The 19460-nt window shown below is 35.6% G+C and overlaps 1 protein-coding gene across 10 annotated transcripts in view; it reads left to right on the top strand.

Moving 5' to 3' along the window:
• Positions 1–19460, top strand: part of KCNMA1 (potassium calcium-activated channel subfamily M alpha 1) — a 421854-nt gene that overhangs the window by 339882 nt on the left and 62512 nt on the right. For all 10 annotated transcript variants that reach the window (XM_053948612.1, XM_053948610.1, XM_053948611.1 and 7 more), the window contains one exon: positions 18087–18180. In XM_053948612.1, the coding sequence (XP_053804587.1) occupies positions 18087–18180 (94 nt within the window). The remainder of the gene's footprint in view (positions 1–18086; positions 18181–19460) is intronic.

The following is a 19460-nucleotide window of genomic DNA, read 5'->3' as shown; positions in this document are numbered from 1 at the left end:
ACAGCATGTCTGACAGTATTGAGAGAGATTTTACATCACCCTGTGCTAGGGAGGAAGACTGGCGACAGGAAATGGAGGCTCTGTTTTTGAGCAAACTGTTGCCAGAAGGAACCGTCAGGTGTGCCATCTAACAATGGACATGGTTTGGTCTAAGATTTGCCCTGCTTCTCTCATACTTAGATGATCCCTTATGGGATTGGTCATTAAGTAAAAATAGCAGCTTGACACATGGACAGTAATTTATAAGGCAAGATAAATATTTGCCTAGCTGGTAAAGTTTTATTGGCTGATAGGACAAAGATTCTTCTTGAAGAGAATAAAAACAATTGCAAGTTTTGAGCCAAATGTAGAGATGATGCTTATTCCTGTTCCATGAGCAATATGTGCTAAATCCATAGGTGCAAACTGATAGCATATTTCATTAGCAAGCATTTGTCCAAAGATTTTTTTTTCTTTTATTCATGCTTTAGCTCTATTAGAATTATTCCTGATCTACCAGAACATGCAAGGACTGCCAGGTTCTCTGTGATCAGTCAATCACAAGACGGGCGTCAGCAAGGAAGTGATACAGTGTTTATTTAGAATTGCAGGGTATGAAAATGACTATAATTCACACGATGAGACAGCAGAAGGATGAGAGAAAGTGAGATGCACTGCTGAATAGAACAGGGTGTACTTTTCTAGCTTCCACTAGATACTATCCTTTCCAACATATGGGAATATGAATATTTCCCAAATATTCAGATGACATGCTAATATTTCTCATCAGTAATGGACTCCTAACAATTCCTGTATCTTGTCCTGTTTTTGACAAGAAACACTGTTTTTTACTTTGCTCTGAACAAAGCCAATAAGCTTTCCAATGAGTAAAACATAGTTTGCATACTCTTGGATGCTAATAACTGCTTTTGGTGTTCCACAGAAAAAAGTATTTAACCTGTTGTGTGAGGTTGCAGATTTTGAGTTCTACTGATGTAAAATTTTAATTTTTGACAAATTATGTTTTGTGTAAATTGAGACATGAAAGTGTAATTTTTGTTTCATTTTGTGAACAAAATTCTGCAGAGAATGAAAGCAGTTTTCATTTCAATAAGTTTTCATTTTTTTTAGAAAGATCTAAATTTTTTAATAGTTCTTAAAAGATGGATTTTCTTTTTCCACCAAAAAAGTGTTCCGTAGGAAAGGTATTTAAGGAAAAATAAATAAGTAAATAGATAAGTACATATATGAAGAATTTAATTAAATATGTTTTTATTATTTGTATTCAAGAGTCTCCCTGCCCTGAGTAACAAGATGTACCTTACTGATTTCTTCATTCAGACATAGGAGAAAAGATGAGAAGACACTAGGGCTGGGACAGATGTCAGTCTCAGCAGAGATTCTGTAACGATAATCATGGTGCAAAGATTGCAGAGCCTGGAGTCAGTAATGTGATCCTCACTATTTGACAGGATCCTTCCATACAAGGAGTCCAACGTGCAGGCATCTTACACTTCAGAGAGTTACATGACTCAGCAGAAGCCCTTGGAAGAGGAATAGATGAAGAAACAATTTGCAGTGCCAGAGAAGACAAGCCAAGAATCCAATCACATAGTCTGGACTTGACTCGTCTTACATGAGTGTGAAATTCTGTAAGAGCAGGGATTGACGTTCTTCTAACTCGCTGACACCAGATCCTCCTGCATGTTAATTTATGAAGTATGAATTCTGTGCCCTATCTGCACTGCAGTATGCCATTGTCGTATGGTGATGGTGTTCTTAGAACTCCCTACACCTGAATTTGCCTCTTTCAAGTATAAGATTGTTTAAATTTTTGTTTCAGTTCTCCCCTGTTACCACTACCACATGTAGTTTTTTATTAGAGCATGATCTGTGGAAAACTTTCTGTCTTTCAGGTTTTTTTTTCTGAATAATCCCTGAAAATACTATCTCCTACTTCAATGAAAGTGCTTACTCTGTTTTTGGATTCAGGATTTCTAGTGTTAGCATGTCTATTGGCTGTTCAAACTTAAAAGGTCTTTTTGATTGGCTGATTGAGTCTTTGAATGCTGCAGCTCATTCATCATTCATCAACAGTTTTACTGGTACTTCTGTGGCTAAATAGCAAAATTCTTGTTTTGCATTTAAAATTGTAGCTTCAGGGCATGCCACAATCTTAGTTTTGTATATTCTGCCTCAATACTCAAGCCCCACATACTCCTCAGGAAACATCCTGAAATTGTCCCTTGGGTCTCACAGATTTCCCCAGCAGTATCCTTGAGTTCTGCCCGTGAAGAATATAAAATATGTAAAAATATGTGTTTGGTTTTAATCTGCCCTTAGCATAAGAGTCTTTTGTGTGCCCTCTTCTTTCTTCTCAAACAGGACAAAATAAAACCCTCAGAGGTAGAGCTCCAAGCAATTTGATTTTGGAAGATGACTTTCTTGACAGCTGTCAGTGTCCCCTGAGCATAGGATTTCTGGATACTTTCGGTATCTGACTCTCAAAACATCTGGCAGCAACAGTATTTCCAAATACATTGGCATCCTGTGGCATTTGTGTTTGATATAGTTTCTTTTAGGGTAGTAACTGACTTGTAAATCTTATGAAATTTCATACATCTATTTTTTCTTTGTTGGAGAGAGTTCCTCAGCTCCAGGTGATTGTAGAGTTTATAGTGAACTTGCTGTGATAATACAACAGAAATCTGGGCAGTTCTGTGGTTTCCTGCAGAATCTTCTTTCCTTTTTTAAATTTTTATCAGTCTTCTCTCTTCCTTATCATGCTACCTGCTTTGAAAAGGGATGTCACCTGTATTTAATTTTATATTCTCAGTGTTTAAGTGATTTTTGTGCTGAGCACACCAAGTGTTCTATAGGGCACAACTAAGTAACCTGCTAATTCAGCACCTTGACAATCCTCTCCAAAACTCTCCATTGCCTTTTTTCCTCTCCTCTTGATTGATTGCACTGTTTGAAAACAGTGAGGGTGCTCTGTTGAGCTCCCTTTCTTTCTTTGGTAATGCCCATATTCTCATCAAGGTTTGGTTAATGAATCCAGAAGTACCAAGCACAATGCAGTAGAGTTTGATAAAATTTTCTTTCTAAAGCTGTTCCTCATCATGGGTTGTGATCTGTATGATCCTTGTCATGAACTAAGCAAGGCTGGCATCTCCCTGTAGCTTTAGTATCAGAATAAAAAGTAAAAGGACAAAACATATGTAGTTCTTTTTTTTTTAACATGGACATCAGATTAGTTGGGTAGATTCAGTATTACTTGCTTTCTTTCTCTGTTGCTAGCCTATGTAATTTTATGCCATTATAGTTGGTCTTACATGAAGTGAATGTGAGGTGGCATGCTTTCCCTTTTCACAATATTTCAAAGGAGTTGAACCCTAGTTGCTGCAAAAATTTCAATCTTACCAGTAGTTTTTTTTAGTAATAGGGAAATTATTTGAGAGAATTCATTACAGTAATTTTTTATTTTGTGTGGAGGTATTTTGATCCTATTCAAGTTGTGTTTGAAAAATATGATCCTTGTTATATACATCCATCCTTTTGAGTATTCCTTCTATGAGAAATCAAAATGATGTTGTAAGTAACATCGTTGTTAGTTGTAACCACTGGATTTCTTAGCTTATGCATTATTTTCCACCCTTATGGGAAGCCCTTGCTTCCAATAGCAACCAATTTCGGCCAGTCTGCTCTGAGCTTTTTGCAGAGATATGAGTTTTGGGGTTTTTTGTTATTGTTGTGCTGTTTTGCTTCCTCCCTTTTTTTGCCAGTATTTACCTAAAAATTATGTACTATACTTCCCTAAATTTCCATAGCAATTGATTGTATTTTGTCTCCATTTTTGCTATCACTATTTTTGCTATTGTTTTGTAGATTTAATCTTAGTTATTTGTATCTTGGTTGCTTTTATATTCATAGATTTAACAGGTAGTATTGGTTTTTAGATGCATTTGTTCAGAGCAAGAAAAAAACTTCACAAGAATGGAGTACATTGTGGAATAAACTAAAGTAGGGATCACTTAGAAAAAAATACTAATTTCTTAGTGTTATAAAGAGTATTTAACTGTGTATCTGTAAGTAATAAAACCTGCATACGTGACAATAGCCTTTTAATACAACCAGTTCAATCTATTTGATTAATGTTTACCATGTGACTTATAGTACTTTGCATAAAGCAATTTTTTTGTAAACATTGCCTGCTTTTATGAAAGCCATAATTCGGCTAATAGAGTATTTTTAAACTGCAACCAATCTGCTAAAAATCTTTTCTGGTAATAACATTTCTATGTACAAGTGCAACTGAGAAATACTGCACTATATTTATGCATGGATTTGAAGACAGGAAAACAGCACTGGGTCTTGAAACTCCCTGTAACCAGCAGGTGGTGGTGCTGGCTTAGAAATCAGTAGTGGATGAGGAGCCTGCAAGAACTTCATTATGTATTGCTTTGCTAAGAAAACAATTTTATAAAAAAAAATATTTCAGATGGCTCTTTTAAATTGTATACCATTTTTCCCATAGAGGTGTGTGCAGTGTAAGCACTTGTTTCTAGAACCAATATCTATGTAAATAAGCACAGCGTTTATACTTTACATATGAACTTACAGGATGGCCACACAAGTAACAGGAGTGTAAAGACCTCCATCCCAGAGGAATATTACAGCTAAGTCTGAAGGAGTACTGGGGATCACTGAGCCTGATCCTATGAAATTTTAGTAAATGGAAGTTCTTCCACTGATGTGGGTGAAAACTGAATAAGACTAATGATAAGAAAGCCAGAGTTAAATGCTAATATTTCAGTTCTTGTTGTTCAGAGACACAGACATTTCTATACCCTTTTCTTCAAAGATAAACACAAGCCAAAAGAAATTTAATGGTATCAAATTTTACAAAGTGAAAAATATGAAGAAAACCCCAATTTATCGGTCACGTATTAACCACCTAGTTAAAAACAGAAACAGCCTCAGCCAAATCCTCTCAAGTGTGTTTTCAAAAGTAAGGCAAACTCATGGGGAAGCAGAGGAAGAATTAAAAAAAAAATACATAGAATCTTAGAATTTAAGAATACAATCCCCTGGATTTATAAGAAGTCTAGAAATATCTTTACTTATTTGTGGTATTGGCAGGGACCTAGTCTGTCTTCTTGTAATAAGCAATGCAAATGAAATTTTATTTCAATTTAAAACTTTAGGATATGCAGGTTGGAATTACACTGGAAATATGTATTTTTAAGATGCCAAGATAATTGTCACTTCTACATGGAAAACCATAGTAATAATTCTAATTAGATTTCTGCAAGATGAAATCTACACTTCCCAATGTTTGCAGGAAGGAAACAGTTGCAACAAGACTGAGCTGAAATTTGTGGAGTCCTGCTCCAAAGGCATAGAAATACCACTTTCCTGTGCACTGAAATACTCTGCCTGACAAACACAATCTATGCTGTAAATAAAAGATTTCTAATCCCAAGGAACAGAGCAATCACCAAGGACTCCTGTGTTTACTTTTACTCTTAGTTACTTTAAGGAATTTTATATTTTTCTCTGAATTTAATGGAGCTGGGGGAGTGTAAACAGTAAAGTGATCATAGGCACAATGATGAGTGGCCTTTTAAATTTAGATTTTTTTTTTTAATAGTAGCTTATTTTTCGTCCACAAGTAGAACTTCACTGTTTTCTGCAGTGACTGATCAGATAATGAGTGTGTTTAATCACAAAGGGGAAACTTCCTTAACTTTGTAAAAACAAGACAGATTCCTCCTACAGTTTAGCAGAACTGCAAAACTACAGTGTGCCCTTGCTAGTGTTGCAACTTCTTCCTCTGTGTCCCTTATAGTTGGTGTCAAAATCTTCTTTGAGGCAATAGGACAAAGGACAACACACTTTGGGTTGCTATGCATTGAAACAAGGAGAGTCTGTGACAATGCACGGAATATTATAATTTGCTCTGTGCTGCTACTCTTAAATAATCTTCCAAACTTGTGTCTTTTGGCTTTACATGTCACACCTTGGGGAACAGCCAAAGGGCTGCTCATAGCAAAATCAGCTGCCCTTTTATTGACACTTAGTTTTTCTAAGGAAGGGAAATAGAAACACAGAAATAAAAAGGATGTTAGAGTTATTCAATGTTAGAGGCACACTTTCATGTCTAATAAAAAAACCAAATCACCAAACGCTGTAAAAACAATATCACATATAAATATAGTATATTTTTATGGAATATATTCCATATGTGCTTTTCAAACAGCAGTAGCAATATTGCAGTCTTACACCTGCTAGATCTGAGAAAATTAGAGATTAACAGCCACAATTTCACATCATTTGGTCACTTGAATTTTAGCAAAATCTGTGAGTAATAAAATCCTTTAAAAGAGAATTGACTGCAAGTGAGCCACCCAAGGCTATGTAACCCAAGATGAGTGGTAAAACTAAATCCCAGTCAGGAGATTCCCAATCCTCTGCTTGTAGCCTTGGGATCCTCAGGTAGTCTGTTAAAATGTTAACATGTGGCTTTGAGCAATCCTTTTGTACTTCGCTGTGCTGGAAACAGCAGCTGGGGCTCCAAAATCATAGTGCTATAGCTGCTTGTGACTTAGTAGGAACACAGGGTTTGAACAGCTCTTTTCTGACACATGGGGTAACATTTTCTGTAGCTCCTCCTCCATGTTCAGAGCAGAACAGCTTGTTATAATGAAGTAACATAATTTAAAATTTAACTCAGCATATTTACACTTGCCATACCGATGAGACACTTTGACTTTCCTTATTCTCCAAAGTGCACTCTCAAAAGACAAAGTTAATTCCCTTCACTTTGATGTTTGTCTGGAGAACAGAGCCCCCTGAAAACAGACCATGTTCTGTTTTAAGTTCTATGGTTTAGGCACATCTCCATTTCTTCGCCCTTTCCCAAAACAAACTTTCCTTTATCCAAATAGTATTCTGTATGGATATGGCATATGGAGAAGTCCATTGAACAATTAAATGGACAGGGGGAAAAAACAAGTCCACTGATGCTTTGCTTTTTTTTAACTTTTCATTTGACAGTTTTCCTATAACAGTATAATGACTTGAATAAACAATTAGAGAGTGAATCATAATTTGAAAAGGCAGTGGAGAATGAAGACTAAAAATCAAGAAAAATGTATGAGAGAATACTAAAATTTGATTTAGAAAATATGTTCAAGGTTCAATGGACCTATGACTTAGTCTAAATATAAATTAGCATTTGATTAGGAATTGAAGTAGCTTTTTATCTACTGTGAAAACTTGGCAGGGAAAAGAGAAGATGTTTGCTATGTACAAATAGTGTCCTATTGTCTATATACCTCTGTACTGGAACGAGAAACCAGATCCATGAAATCAGAAGCCTTTCTTCTCAAAATTGCACGCGCCAATGTCTGTAAAATCCTGTATATATGGGAAAGGCTTGCTTCTCATTTATGACAGCATATACATGAGTTATGAACAGCTCCTGATCTAAAGTCCATTGAAGTCTGTGTAAATGTTTTTCTGACTTTAGTGGACTTTGGATCAACCACAGTTTGGAAAGTCTTAAACCGCTTTGCTTGCTGAAGTCATAGTAACAGAGAAATGATAATTGATACAGCATTCATATTAATTATGTTATTGAATTAAACTGGAGGAGCAAAGAAAAAAATACCATATTTCTATGGTAACCTTAGGGAATTTCTCTACCCTTAAAAACAAGTACAAATGGTATCAATCCATATGCCAGACATTTTCACCAAAAGATTCAAGTTATAAGTTTTCTGGGTTTCCAATGTCCTTTGTAGTATATTTTTCATTCTATATACAAGTTACTCTAAAAGATCAGGAACTTTAAGTCTGTATTGATTTCACTGAATATCAGAGCAGCCATCTTAAATTAATAACAGGATCCAGCCTGGCAAGATTCCACATTTGCTGTTAACTGTCTTTTTTTTCAGCATTCAAGGAAAAGCAAAGATGAGAAATATATCTGTAGCTGAGTTTCAGTTCTTAATGTGGGAAAATAATTAAGACTGAAAGACCATGTATTATTAATACAAAATTTAAGTACTGGATGCTAATAGAAAGGAAAAGGAAAAAAAGAAAAAAGCAGTAGACACAATACATTTGTTTTGAAATTTTATGTGCCTTTAGCCAAAAGGTACAAGCCTGGGACAAAAAGAGGGCAAAAAAGAAACGAAATATTTCTTGATCTGCAATTTCAAAGAGAATGTCTCATGTTAGCACCATTCAGTATTTGCAAAATGTTCTGATGATGCATTCTTGACATTCTTGGAACTTGATGTTTTATCTGCTTCAAGTGGCACACACTTGAAGCGACTAAAAGCCAGCCTCACCTGCTTTTCTAATGGTGTTAGTGTGTAGATATGCAGCGTATCATTTTGTACTAAAAAAAACAGAATGAAATGCATTTCCCTGAGTTTGTAATGCACATAGAAACAAAAGCAGCAATTCTGTTTCATTTGAATTGCCATTTCAGACACCAAGCGAATGCTGTGCCGCAGTTTCTAAAATTAACATTCTTGTATCTCATCAAGCACCATTATATTGTTGTTTCTAGTCAATGATTTCATTACATCTGTTACCACCCAAAAAATCAAGTAAATTTGTAAAATAAATAGTTCATTGGCATAAAATGATTTTTAGAGGATGAATAATGTGGGGTGTTTTTTTTTCCCCAACAAATAACAAATGTTTTTATTAAATCATATTTCAATACTATGCTTAATTCCAACCCCAACTGATTTGGCACATTTTCTTTTTTGAAACTACCTTTGATAAGAAATGCATTACAAACTCATCAGTTTAGCTTCCTGTTAACAAAGAGACAGCAGCCGTCTGGATTATTCTAGATCCGCAGTGAAACTGCCACACTGTGTATGCTCAAACTAAAGCTGTGCAAGTTTGACAAGGGGCAGATGAATCCAGGAGTTATTGTGCAGGGGTTTAAGTCTATGCGGCAGCTGACGGTTGAAATAATCATCTATACATCGCTCTGAGCTAGCTGAGGAAAGGTTGAAGCTGTATATTTTCAACATATCTAGCCTAATGGTTAATCTGTTGTCTTGTACAGGGGGTGCTGGGTGGAATCACAGCAATTGCTGACAGTTTGGAGGAATTGCTGTGGGTATTTTCAGTTGCCTGATTCACAAAGTGGTAGGTAGAAAAAAAGTCTAAACAGGCTTGTCATTGAATGAGGCAAGTCATGCTCACTGTCACTCCCATCAAAAGAACTCTGATAGCCAAAAGCTCAATCAACATATTGATTATTTGCATTTAGTAATACAGGGCCGCAGCTTGTCTTCACCCCCTCCCCCCCATGAAAGCTGAGCCAGATTGCAGAACAGTGACTGCTCCTTTGGAGGTCAGCTTGGAAGATGTTCAGGAGAAAGACATCGGTTAAGTTGGGGGAAGAAATAAAATATTTCTTCAAACCAAGATAGTTTAACTGTTAGAAACACTCTCTGTATTTCTAATGCTGGATCTGACATATCTTCACAGTGACATGGCATTACTCACTACAGAGATTAAGGGGGTGCAGTATGAATTAGACTGAAACAAAAATGAAGTATCTGCAAGTGACAGCTCTGGCTGATGGCTGACTATGAAGGAAAGCACTGTGCTAGTGTCTGGCTAAAAACAGTGCTGAAAGCCTAGCAGCTGATAGGGGTGGGGGAGGAAAGGAGCATGGGGTATCGGTGGTGGTTGTTTAGAATGTCTGGTTTTGGTCAGGATATTTTTTCTTCTTTAAAACACATTTTTATCTTCCCTTCCAGGCAAATCATGCTGAAGCCAGTTTCAGCCATTTTGTTGAAAGCACTGTACTGGTATTCTGCCTTGTTACATTTAAATTAAAGCTCAGCGCAGTTTTAAGTTATGGCAAGTGTATGCTCACAAAGAATAAATAGAGATTGCCACAGGCATTAGTTTAACTACATTTGTTGTTTTAAAAATGTTCAGGGAGTTTCATATTGCAATTCAAATTATCTTCATTATAATAAATAAAATGTACAGAAATAGAAACAGGCATGATTCCCTAACGCAGTCTGTAGGCAAGTGTATATTCATTGAGCTTGAAAGGGAGTTCCTGAGGGTGGGGGTAAGGATAGGAATATATGCAACTTCAAAATACCTTTACAATTGCATTAATATACACATTTTATACATATTATTTTTTATCTGTCGAATGGTGACAGGCTTCTTGGGCGAATTCTGTACAGTATTTATTAAAAGTAGATAGTGTACCCAGGGTACAATTAAAAAATACTACAGAAAATATAATTTTTTACCCTTACTCTACCTTTATCCTGTTCTTTACAGTTTGCCATTCTCAAAAAGTAGTTTAAAATTTGCTCTTAAAATGGCTCTCAAAATATTCTTAGGTAATAATAATGCCTTATGGATACATGACAATGTACTGAACAGTTCTAAGGAACTTAGGCAGCATTAAAAATAGAGGCCTGTGATGGTTTGCATTGGAAATAAAGTCATATGTCATGCCACATAAAAATAAATTAATCTAACTATGACTAGAAAAACAGTCCTGTTTTAGTAGACTTGGTGGGGCTAAATTGATCCCATACTTGGAAAAGAACCCTGGTGGATTTGGAGGTTGTGATTTGATGTTGCACAGTGGTACTACAAATTACCCCAATCCAGACAGTTTGATTGCCAAACCTAGTGAGGCAGTGACAATATGTAAGGATGTATTTAGTTCCATATAATTAACAGCAATCTTTGTTTCCCAAATATGTTTTCTATGGAAATCAGCACACATAATAGTGCAAGAACCCAATCAGATTTAAAAGAAATTATTAATAAAAATCAACTGTCTTTGCTGAACAGGGGAATGCTCCATAAATGGTTTAGGTTCTGCACACTATAGTCTGTATCTGCTGAAGCTGACCTGTGTTTCTCACCTGGTTGTACAGAACTGCTTCATCCAAAGGCTCCATGCTTGCTCATGTAGTTCAGGGTGTATCCTGACAGCCCCATGTGTGTGGCACAACATGCGCCTACAGCTTGACAGTACATTTACACTAAGAGTAGCCAGTTTACTCTTCTGTGGTAAAAAATACATGTAATTTTAGGAGGAATGGAGAAAGAGATTATTATCTCTACCGAAGACTGATCATTCAGATATATTATTCTGTAATCCTTGCTTTTGAAGATTGAGTCAAAAGACTTGGACCTCCTGTTGGAGGAAGAAAGAAAATTGTCCTATGTACAAAGAATTTCATGACTTGTCCACTGTGTGCCTTCTTCCGCTTTGATCTAAGCACATGTCAGAGGCAGAAGGCTAGAAGTCATGGGACTAAACCAGTACTTAGAACTTTTAAATCTGGAGTATTTTGACCAAAAAAAAAAAAAATTGGCAACTTGTTACGCCCATGCTCAGTGATAGTACCTGTCCACACTGTTGGAAGTAAGGGGAAGTAACTTAGGTTTTAAGCAGCTCAGTCTGCCTTCCTGCTGAACAAGATCATGTGGTGCTATTACATATGATGCCAAGCTCCAGATATAAAGCCATACCAAAAGAGAAGTATTTTTGCTCTGACACATGCTGTGCCACCGCAAGCACAAAATCTTGGGAAAGTTTGAATTTGTCTGCGTGGAATATGCCATAAGATATACACTGCAATGGAAGGTTATTGCTTAATGGTCAGGTCTGGTATCTGAAACCATCACTTATTGAACTCCAGGAGAGTCTGTAAAAAGATTATGGTGTTTTGTACAACTTGATTGGCGAGTTGATAAGCTTAATAGATTCTGGTCTTCTTCCATTGCATGTGAAGATACTTTGATACAGGATGTGGATTTTTAAAGATTATTTCCAGTATTATTACCTACACTTTAAAAATAGAACTGAGTTGATGCATATCAAGGCCTTCAATGCTTGACCAGTGACATGTGTAGGGAGATAGTTCTCTGTAGATGTATTTTATCATCTGAAAATTATTTCACTTGGAGGAATATCAAAAGTAGAAGTAGAAAATTTGATAAAATAACCCAGTAACTCTGAGGTAAAATTGATAATTTTCAAGTAGTGTATTCAATATTTTATACAGTATATTTTATTTTTTGTGGCAGTATTACTAATCAAAGATATATGCTGTCCTCTGATGATTTAAAATATATGTGAACTCTGGTGAGTATGCATTATTATTATTATTATTATTATTATTATTATTATTATTATGTTGCTTCTATTAGTAAAAATCAAAATAATACCATAAATTAGACTTTAGTTCTTTTCTCACTATTTTTTTTAAATCTACCTCAGTCAGAATAGTAGCAAGCCATCAAAAGGTCACTGAATTGGAATGGGTGCTTTGTCACCAGCCATTTCAACCTTGTTAAAAGGTACCTTCAAATGACTCTTGTAATTCCTATACACTCACCTTTTCCGTGCGAGAGACAGATTTTGTGCATGAAGACAAATGGCAAGCATGGGAATGCTATTTTCTTCTTTCCTGTTACCAGATGGTGTTTCTAGCTGGTGGTAAACGAAAAAAGATCCCAAAAAACATGCTGACCTCCTCAAATACTTTGCCTCTACTCTCTGCTCAGTGTTCTCCATAGAATCTTTAAGGCCATTGAAACATATGGAAATGATGCTGCAAGTTTATCAGTCCACCAACTACTCCCTACCTAAACTTCCTACTTCATTATACATAACCAAATATAAGGCCTTAGCAGCTCAGTTATATACCTTCTTCTCTATACTATACTCATTCAGAATGAAACAAGCATTAGAAGAAGATCTTTATTGTGTATTTTTATCAGAAAAACATTTTGCTGTTGGTTTTTACTGAGGGTGCTGTTTGTTAGAGGTACTAGTAGATGGGGTAGTGTTTAAATAGCCTTGATATATTATCAGCAGAAGACGAAGAATCACCGTTTTAAACTAAATCCATATTTAAGATATTGAATTTTTAAACTTTCTTTTCAGAGGTACTATTTATAACCTCCTGAAATTTACAGTATGCAGCACTGTTGAATACTCAACAATTTTTATGTAGGTTCCTTAAAATCAGTTTAATTCCATAAGTATGCTTGCACAATTTTGAAGTGGTGACCTTATGTTTTCTATGATTCCTTATTTATTTTAATAGCAGCAGAGTGCCTTACCTCCCCTGTCATTTTCAGCAGTTTCAAAGAAATAAACATCTTCCACAGACAGTAAATCTCAAAGCTCTTATCAACACAGGGAAATAAGTATTACCTCAGGCATACTACCCTAGGATGGGATTATTGCTTAAAGGTGATAATATTGTTGAATAATCCTTCTATAAGTATTCTTTTATAAAGAGTCATTTTTAGAGGGGAAAAAAAACCCACAAAAAAGCTGCAGGTATAAACCTTTATTTCTGCTGTTGGAACTGATACCTTAAGCTTTAATGTCTGTACTTCCACATAATATCAAAATTGATTCGTGCCTGTGGTTTGAAATAGTTTTTAATACAAAGAAATTAATTTAAATTTTTTCTTATTATTTAGAAGTAAAGAATGCAGCTAGATCAAGTTACCCAAAATGTTCATATCAGTTCAAGAATGCAACTACTAATGCATTGATTGATGCCAAGTCCACTGAAGGAATCCCGGAACCTGTTCCACTTGTTAATAACCGTAAAGGGAGCCTCTTCCTACCCAACAACCCCTCGCTGCTGCACCTTAACTTACTGAGTTCTGTTGAACAAGGAAAATCTACCTATTGTAGATTGCAAAGGGCACTCAGCTTGCCTGTAAAATACCGCTGCCATTCCCAAAAGCCTGGGTTGAACCAAGATCTCCGTAGGTAGCCCAGTAGTTGAATGCATAAGGCAATACAGAATGGTTTGTGCATGGTTTTGCAGTCTGTTTTCAATGTGACCATGACATTACTAATGCTCTCTTAAGTGCTTACAGATGTGGGTTTCTCCAGATGTGGTGATTAATAAGTTAATCGAGATAGCTAGTCAACTAATGTTTCTGGGTGGTTTGTGCTTTACCTTTCAAAGGATTTAATTGCTTTCAAGCATTTACATGCTAGGCAGAATGAACTTACCAGGTATCTCAGTTCATATAATGTTCAGTAATATCGATGTTATTTCAAATTTCAGCTCTTTTTGGTGTCTAAAAACGCATCTGTAAACTAGTTCAGCTAGTGAGCTGGGAGAGGCAGTCAGGGAGACAGTGTTGTTTTAAAAATAGTCAGAAAATAAGAAAAAAGTTATGAACTTGTCCACTGTTTTGGAAGACTTTCCTTTTGTTTTGCTTTAAAAATGAAATGAGGATAAAAATCAAGTAATATGTTGTTACAGATGTTCAACTCCACATTAAGGCTGTTTAAATTACCAGCACATCTTAAACCAATTCATGGAACATTGTCTGGAGGTTATGTCATTGAAATAATGAACACTCTTTACTCAAGAATAAGCAAACATGTTAAAACATCAGTGCAACTTTAAATTAAACCCCAGCATAAAACTGAGTGTCTGAAGCCTCATTAGACTCACCTGACATTTTTTTAGCATTGAGTCTTCCTGAACTGTAAAACTGTTACTAGACCAGTGAGCTCTGGGTTGTTACAGCAGTACAAGAAGTGTTATACTTAGGGATGTGCAAACAAGCTCTTGAATAGTATTAGAGCTCAGAGGATGAATTGAGTTCCAAATCGATAAAACTCTGTGTCCAATTCTTGGACTTATTTCCAATTTTCATTAAAGCGGTAAAAAAAGTCTGCATAACATAATATGGCTGTAGTTAATACAAATCCTGTAGTATAAAGACATAAAAAATGGGATTCATTAACAAAAGCAAACATAAATATCAGAATTAAGTTGTCATATATCACAGCCCCATTATTCAAATATGTTTGTCTTTCAAAAGAACAAGTGAATTTAAGACTCCATTTTAAATTAATGCAGACACAGAAACCATGAAACTAAAATATTTAATAACCTTACTAAAATTTTTGCTATATCCACTTCTTTAAATAGGCAGGAAATTGATAGGAGTATCTGAAGGATAATAATTAAATATGTTTTATATCCTACTTACTACTAAGAAACTATTTGTGAGTTATCACTGCAACATTTTTGGGAACCAAGCCATAGGTAATAGTGTCCATTAGATACTATTCACATATTTCAACTTCATGAATATGAAAGATTCCATTCCTATGGAGTTGTGTTGCTAAACTGCAACACATTCTATGGAGTTGTATTGCTAAACTGCAGATGCCCTGTAAACTGTGCAGAGATTTCAATGAAAAACAAAACTTGTTTTTCTGTCATATGATTAATACAGATTTACTTCCATTACTACAGTGAGAATAAATGGCTTTCTTGGTTAAGCAACAAATTGAGATCCCTCAGAAGGCTTTCCTAAGAGGTATTAATTAGTGAGCCGTGCCAGCCTTGGACTTGCCAGGCAACTGGTGACAGTAACATAATTTGAATATGACAAGCACATACCCAAAAAGGAAGCTTATTTATTGCAGATGCAGTTCCAATAACAAATACAGACTTCTAGAAATGTACTTCTAGAAGTTGTTCTTTTGGATGATTACTAGTATGATTTTGATTTTATTTAGGTGGCAGGTTAGCATCACCTGGCAGCACTGGAGAACACAAATGTTGGGCCATATAGTACAAAAACATCCTTATTGTGTTAACTTTCAGAATTTGAAAGGATCAGACAGGAATCTTATTAGCTACCTGAAAACTTGGAAAAATATTAATTTTTAATATTACTTTCTGTTGTTCAGAGAAATATTATCTACAGTAGACTTGTGTTACTGTAAGATTTTTGCATATGGTCCTGATGGCTGTGTATCTTCCTTGAACTGCTAAAATTGTATAACAACACACTTGTGGTGCCATACTGCATCTCTGGACAAACATTCTGTAACCCCATGGTAACAGATTAATTTGAATGAAATTTAGAAGTTTTACTCCCAAGAGAGCAAAATAGATCATGTGTTGTTTTCTGGAGGGAACATTTTGCATGGTTCTTGTTCGTTTTATCTTTTAAGTGGTGGAACTGAATATTTGTATCCAATAAAGTACAAGAGAGCACAGTGCATATCTTGAAAGCTATTGTTTGTGTGGAATAGCATGCAAATAACTTTTTCGTAGAGAGGTTTAATACAAGAATAGGCCATTTTCAAGAAAATAATCTGAAGAGAGTGTTCTGAAAAGTGCAAAGACTTGCACTTTTTTGCAATCAGAGCTGCAAAGATATTACCAAAGCAACAATTCTATGCATGTTTACTTCCTGGTGCACATAGCTAAATACTGAAGTGATCTAGTTGATTATGTGCAAACTATCACTGAAAGAAAATTTTAATTTTTTTTTTGAGAATTTTCTCTGGGCTTATTTATTTCTCTTATTTATTTCAGCCAAAGAATGGCATTTGACTAACCATCAATAAGCATTTACACTATAGGGCTTTGATCTGGAAAAAGAAAGAAAGGTCAAATGATAAGAAAATTTCTTTGTCTTTAGGGATACTGCCCAAGAAGAGAAGAAACTTAGTGAATAAATCATTATTAGACAGTCATTGTTCTGATCTAAGTATTATCTTTTACACCACTCTTTGTCACACTTCTTTTGGGATTAGCTTTGTTTGGTTGCTTTGGTTTGTTTTTTTCTCTTTGCAGTGGTTTGTTTGGTTGTGACTCCCTTGTGCTAGGTGATGCCAGGTCATCTAAAAAGAAAGCAAAATCTGTCATTTCAGGGCCCAGCCCTTTGGTCTTGACCAAGGCAAAATGAAGTTCCATTGCAGGCTTGGGCATACAGACAGAGGTGGTAGGCTGGAACGCAGTCTGTAATAAAATAGTGTCAGAAGAGAGTTATAGCAAAAGGCTATAGCTTCATTTCTTCACAGATAAGTCTGGTGCAGGTGATATATAACCCATTTTTGTTGTTTTTCTTATGTATCTTGTTACAAGTAGTGTTTTTTTTTCTCAACCTCTGCTTGTGCACTGCTAATGTGTACTAAGCTCTTTAAATATAGCAGCTACTACTACTACTAATGCCTTTCCTTTTAGCTTTAAAGTAAAAGCTTCCTGGGCATCAGTTATATTATCTTCTAATTAATTTTTCAGTTAACAGTAGGATGGGCAAAAGTTTATTTTTTCTTCTTTGTATCAGAATAAATTAACATTAGTATGAACCTGAGAAAGCAGGCATGAGTTTATTCCCTTTGATAGTACATGTAAAAGTTACATACAGATTATCAAGTGCAGTTACAGTCTCAAAACCGTAATGGTGGTTAATTCTTATAGATGAGTTCTTAGGAAGCTGCACTTGTTTAAGCAATACATATTGTGACATAAGTTACCCAAGAGTAGTCTATGACTGACAAACCTATAAGTGATTTTCTATCTGGAAATCGATCTGTCCTTGAAAATGCACCTCATCCTCATTGAAAGATTGCATAACACATGCATTCTCTGTTATACAGGTATTGTCTCCCCACTTCCATTCAACCTCATTCTGTTCACTCCTGTTAAAACTCCGTTTTGGGAGGAGAGTAGAGCGATGAGGTCTGACTTGTGCTGGAGATCTCCACACAATGGCAGGCTGCATTCACATTCCCAACTAACTGAATCATTGAACATCAAGGCATTGAATATTTTACATCTCTTCATGAAGACTCTGTTGCTTGGCATGTGAGGAGCGAGAACCAACTGGTGTCTAGTTCATTAGCAAAAGCAGGCTGGCAGCTGTTATGTTGATATTGAAAATAGTATTTTATCTGTCTGGGAATACAGCAGAGCACTAATTCTATTTTTCTGTAGTGCAGATTAACTGATAATAACTCTAAGAATAACCCGAATGTGGTCCCCCCGCCTTTGTTTTTGAAGTATGAAACCAATTTGAACACCTGTGTTCAAGACCCTGGTATTCTTTGCTTCTCCTTCAAGCCAATCTCTTCGACTAACACGTATTTGATTTTTATTACTGTTGGCCTATGTTAGCAATGAAGTATCAGTGCGTGAATGGACATAGAGTGTGTGTTCTTTGCTACTTCGCTTGTATTTCATACTGCACTCAGAGCAGTACTTAATCTCATGAGTTCCTTATATTTCCAGTTGAAGATGAGCAGCCGTCGACACTGTCACCCAAAAAAAAGCAGCGAAATGGAGGCATGCGAAATTCACCCAACTCCTCACCCAAACTGATGAGGTAAGACTGTAAGAAACTCATATCTTCATCCCCTTTCTTTCTTGCTTCCTCCTCTCCTCCCCCCACATCAAAAATAAGGGGAAGGGGTGAAAAAAAAAGATTGTTAGATGGTTTCTGAAAGGCTGAAGTATTTATTCTGTCAGCTTGTCAGCAGTTAATGATAGAGCTGAAAAAAAATTCTGTCATGAAAAACAGTTTGAAAAGCTGTTTGAAAAATACATAGGCTTTAAAGTCTTAGCTGTCACCCTGTCCTGTCCATGTGTAGTTCTTAAACAGCAGTGGCACTAATGATAGCACTAACCAATCAGGGGAACTCATGTGGTTAGTTTGCCTCAGGCAATTCTCTTTTTGTTGGATTCCCTCTGAGTACTGTTTTCTGTACTTAAGGCCATATGTGAGATGTATCATCACAATCAAAAATGAACCTGAATATTACCTTCCTTTTATCCTGTCGATTGAAATCAAATTTCTGTTAATTGATTTAGACTGATAAAAAAGTCTAATAATATATGTACTTGCCAAAGCAAAGTTCAAAACTAACACAGTTTTAGTCAAGCTAAAAGCACATTAATTATGAAATACAGGGATTTTTAAGAGGGTAGTATATACTCTAAAAGTTGGTGATGAAAACAGCATCTTGTTAGTGATATTTTCCCCTGTTGCTATGTGTACATTATTTTACAGTAGTACTCCTTTGTATAACTATGTAGTTTCCTTTTATAGAACAAATTACCTTGAAGAGATTTGTTAAAACTAGAACTGCAAAAAGAAATTGTAATCTATTAAAATATTATGTGATTTGCATTCTATCTCACTGTGCCTCGCCTTTTACCTTCTCAACTCAGTCAAAATTGGATCCCATACGAGACACAGAGTTTCCAATGAGGCTGTTCCTGCTCTGTTTTTGCATATCCCATGTACCCAGGCTAGACCCTCAGTCCATAATTGTATCCATAAATACCATAGCAGGGATTTCCACTCTATGTATATATATATATATATATATATATATATATATATATATATATATATGTATATATGTACACATACACAGAAAAATGTAAACTTATTTGCATTTATAAACAGACAGATTCGTGGTATTTGAGATTTATGTGTGTATAACTGTGCCTGCTCACAGAGGTTACGTGAAAAAAAGATTGATACAAATTTATAGTTCTTTCCATAAATAAAATCTTTTATTTTTATTATTGACAATTATTTTGTTCCTGTAATGATTCTGGATGCAGGTAGGTGATATTTCTCCTTGTATTTCAGTCACT

Source organism: Vidua chalybeata, chromosome 8, assembly GCF_026979565.1.
Source record: "Vidua chalybeata isolate OUT-0048 chromosome 8, bVidCha1 merged haplotype, whole genome shotgun sequence".
In the NCBI taxonomy this organism is placed as follows: Eukaryota; Metazoa; Chordata; class Aves; order Passeriformes; family Viduidae; genus Vidua; species Vidua chalybeata.
This window is presented reverse-complemented; position numbering and strand designations above follow the sequence as displayed.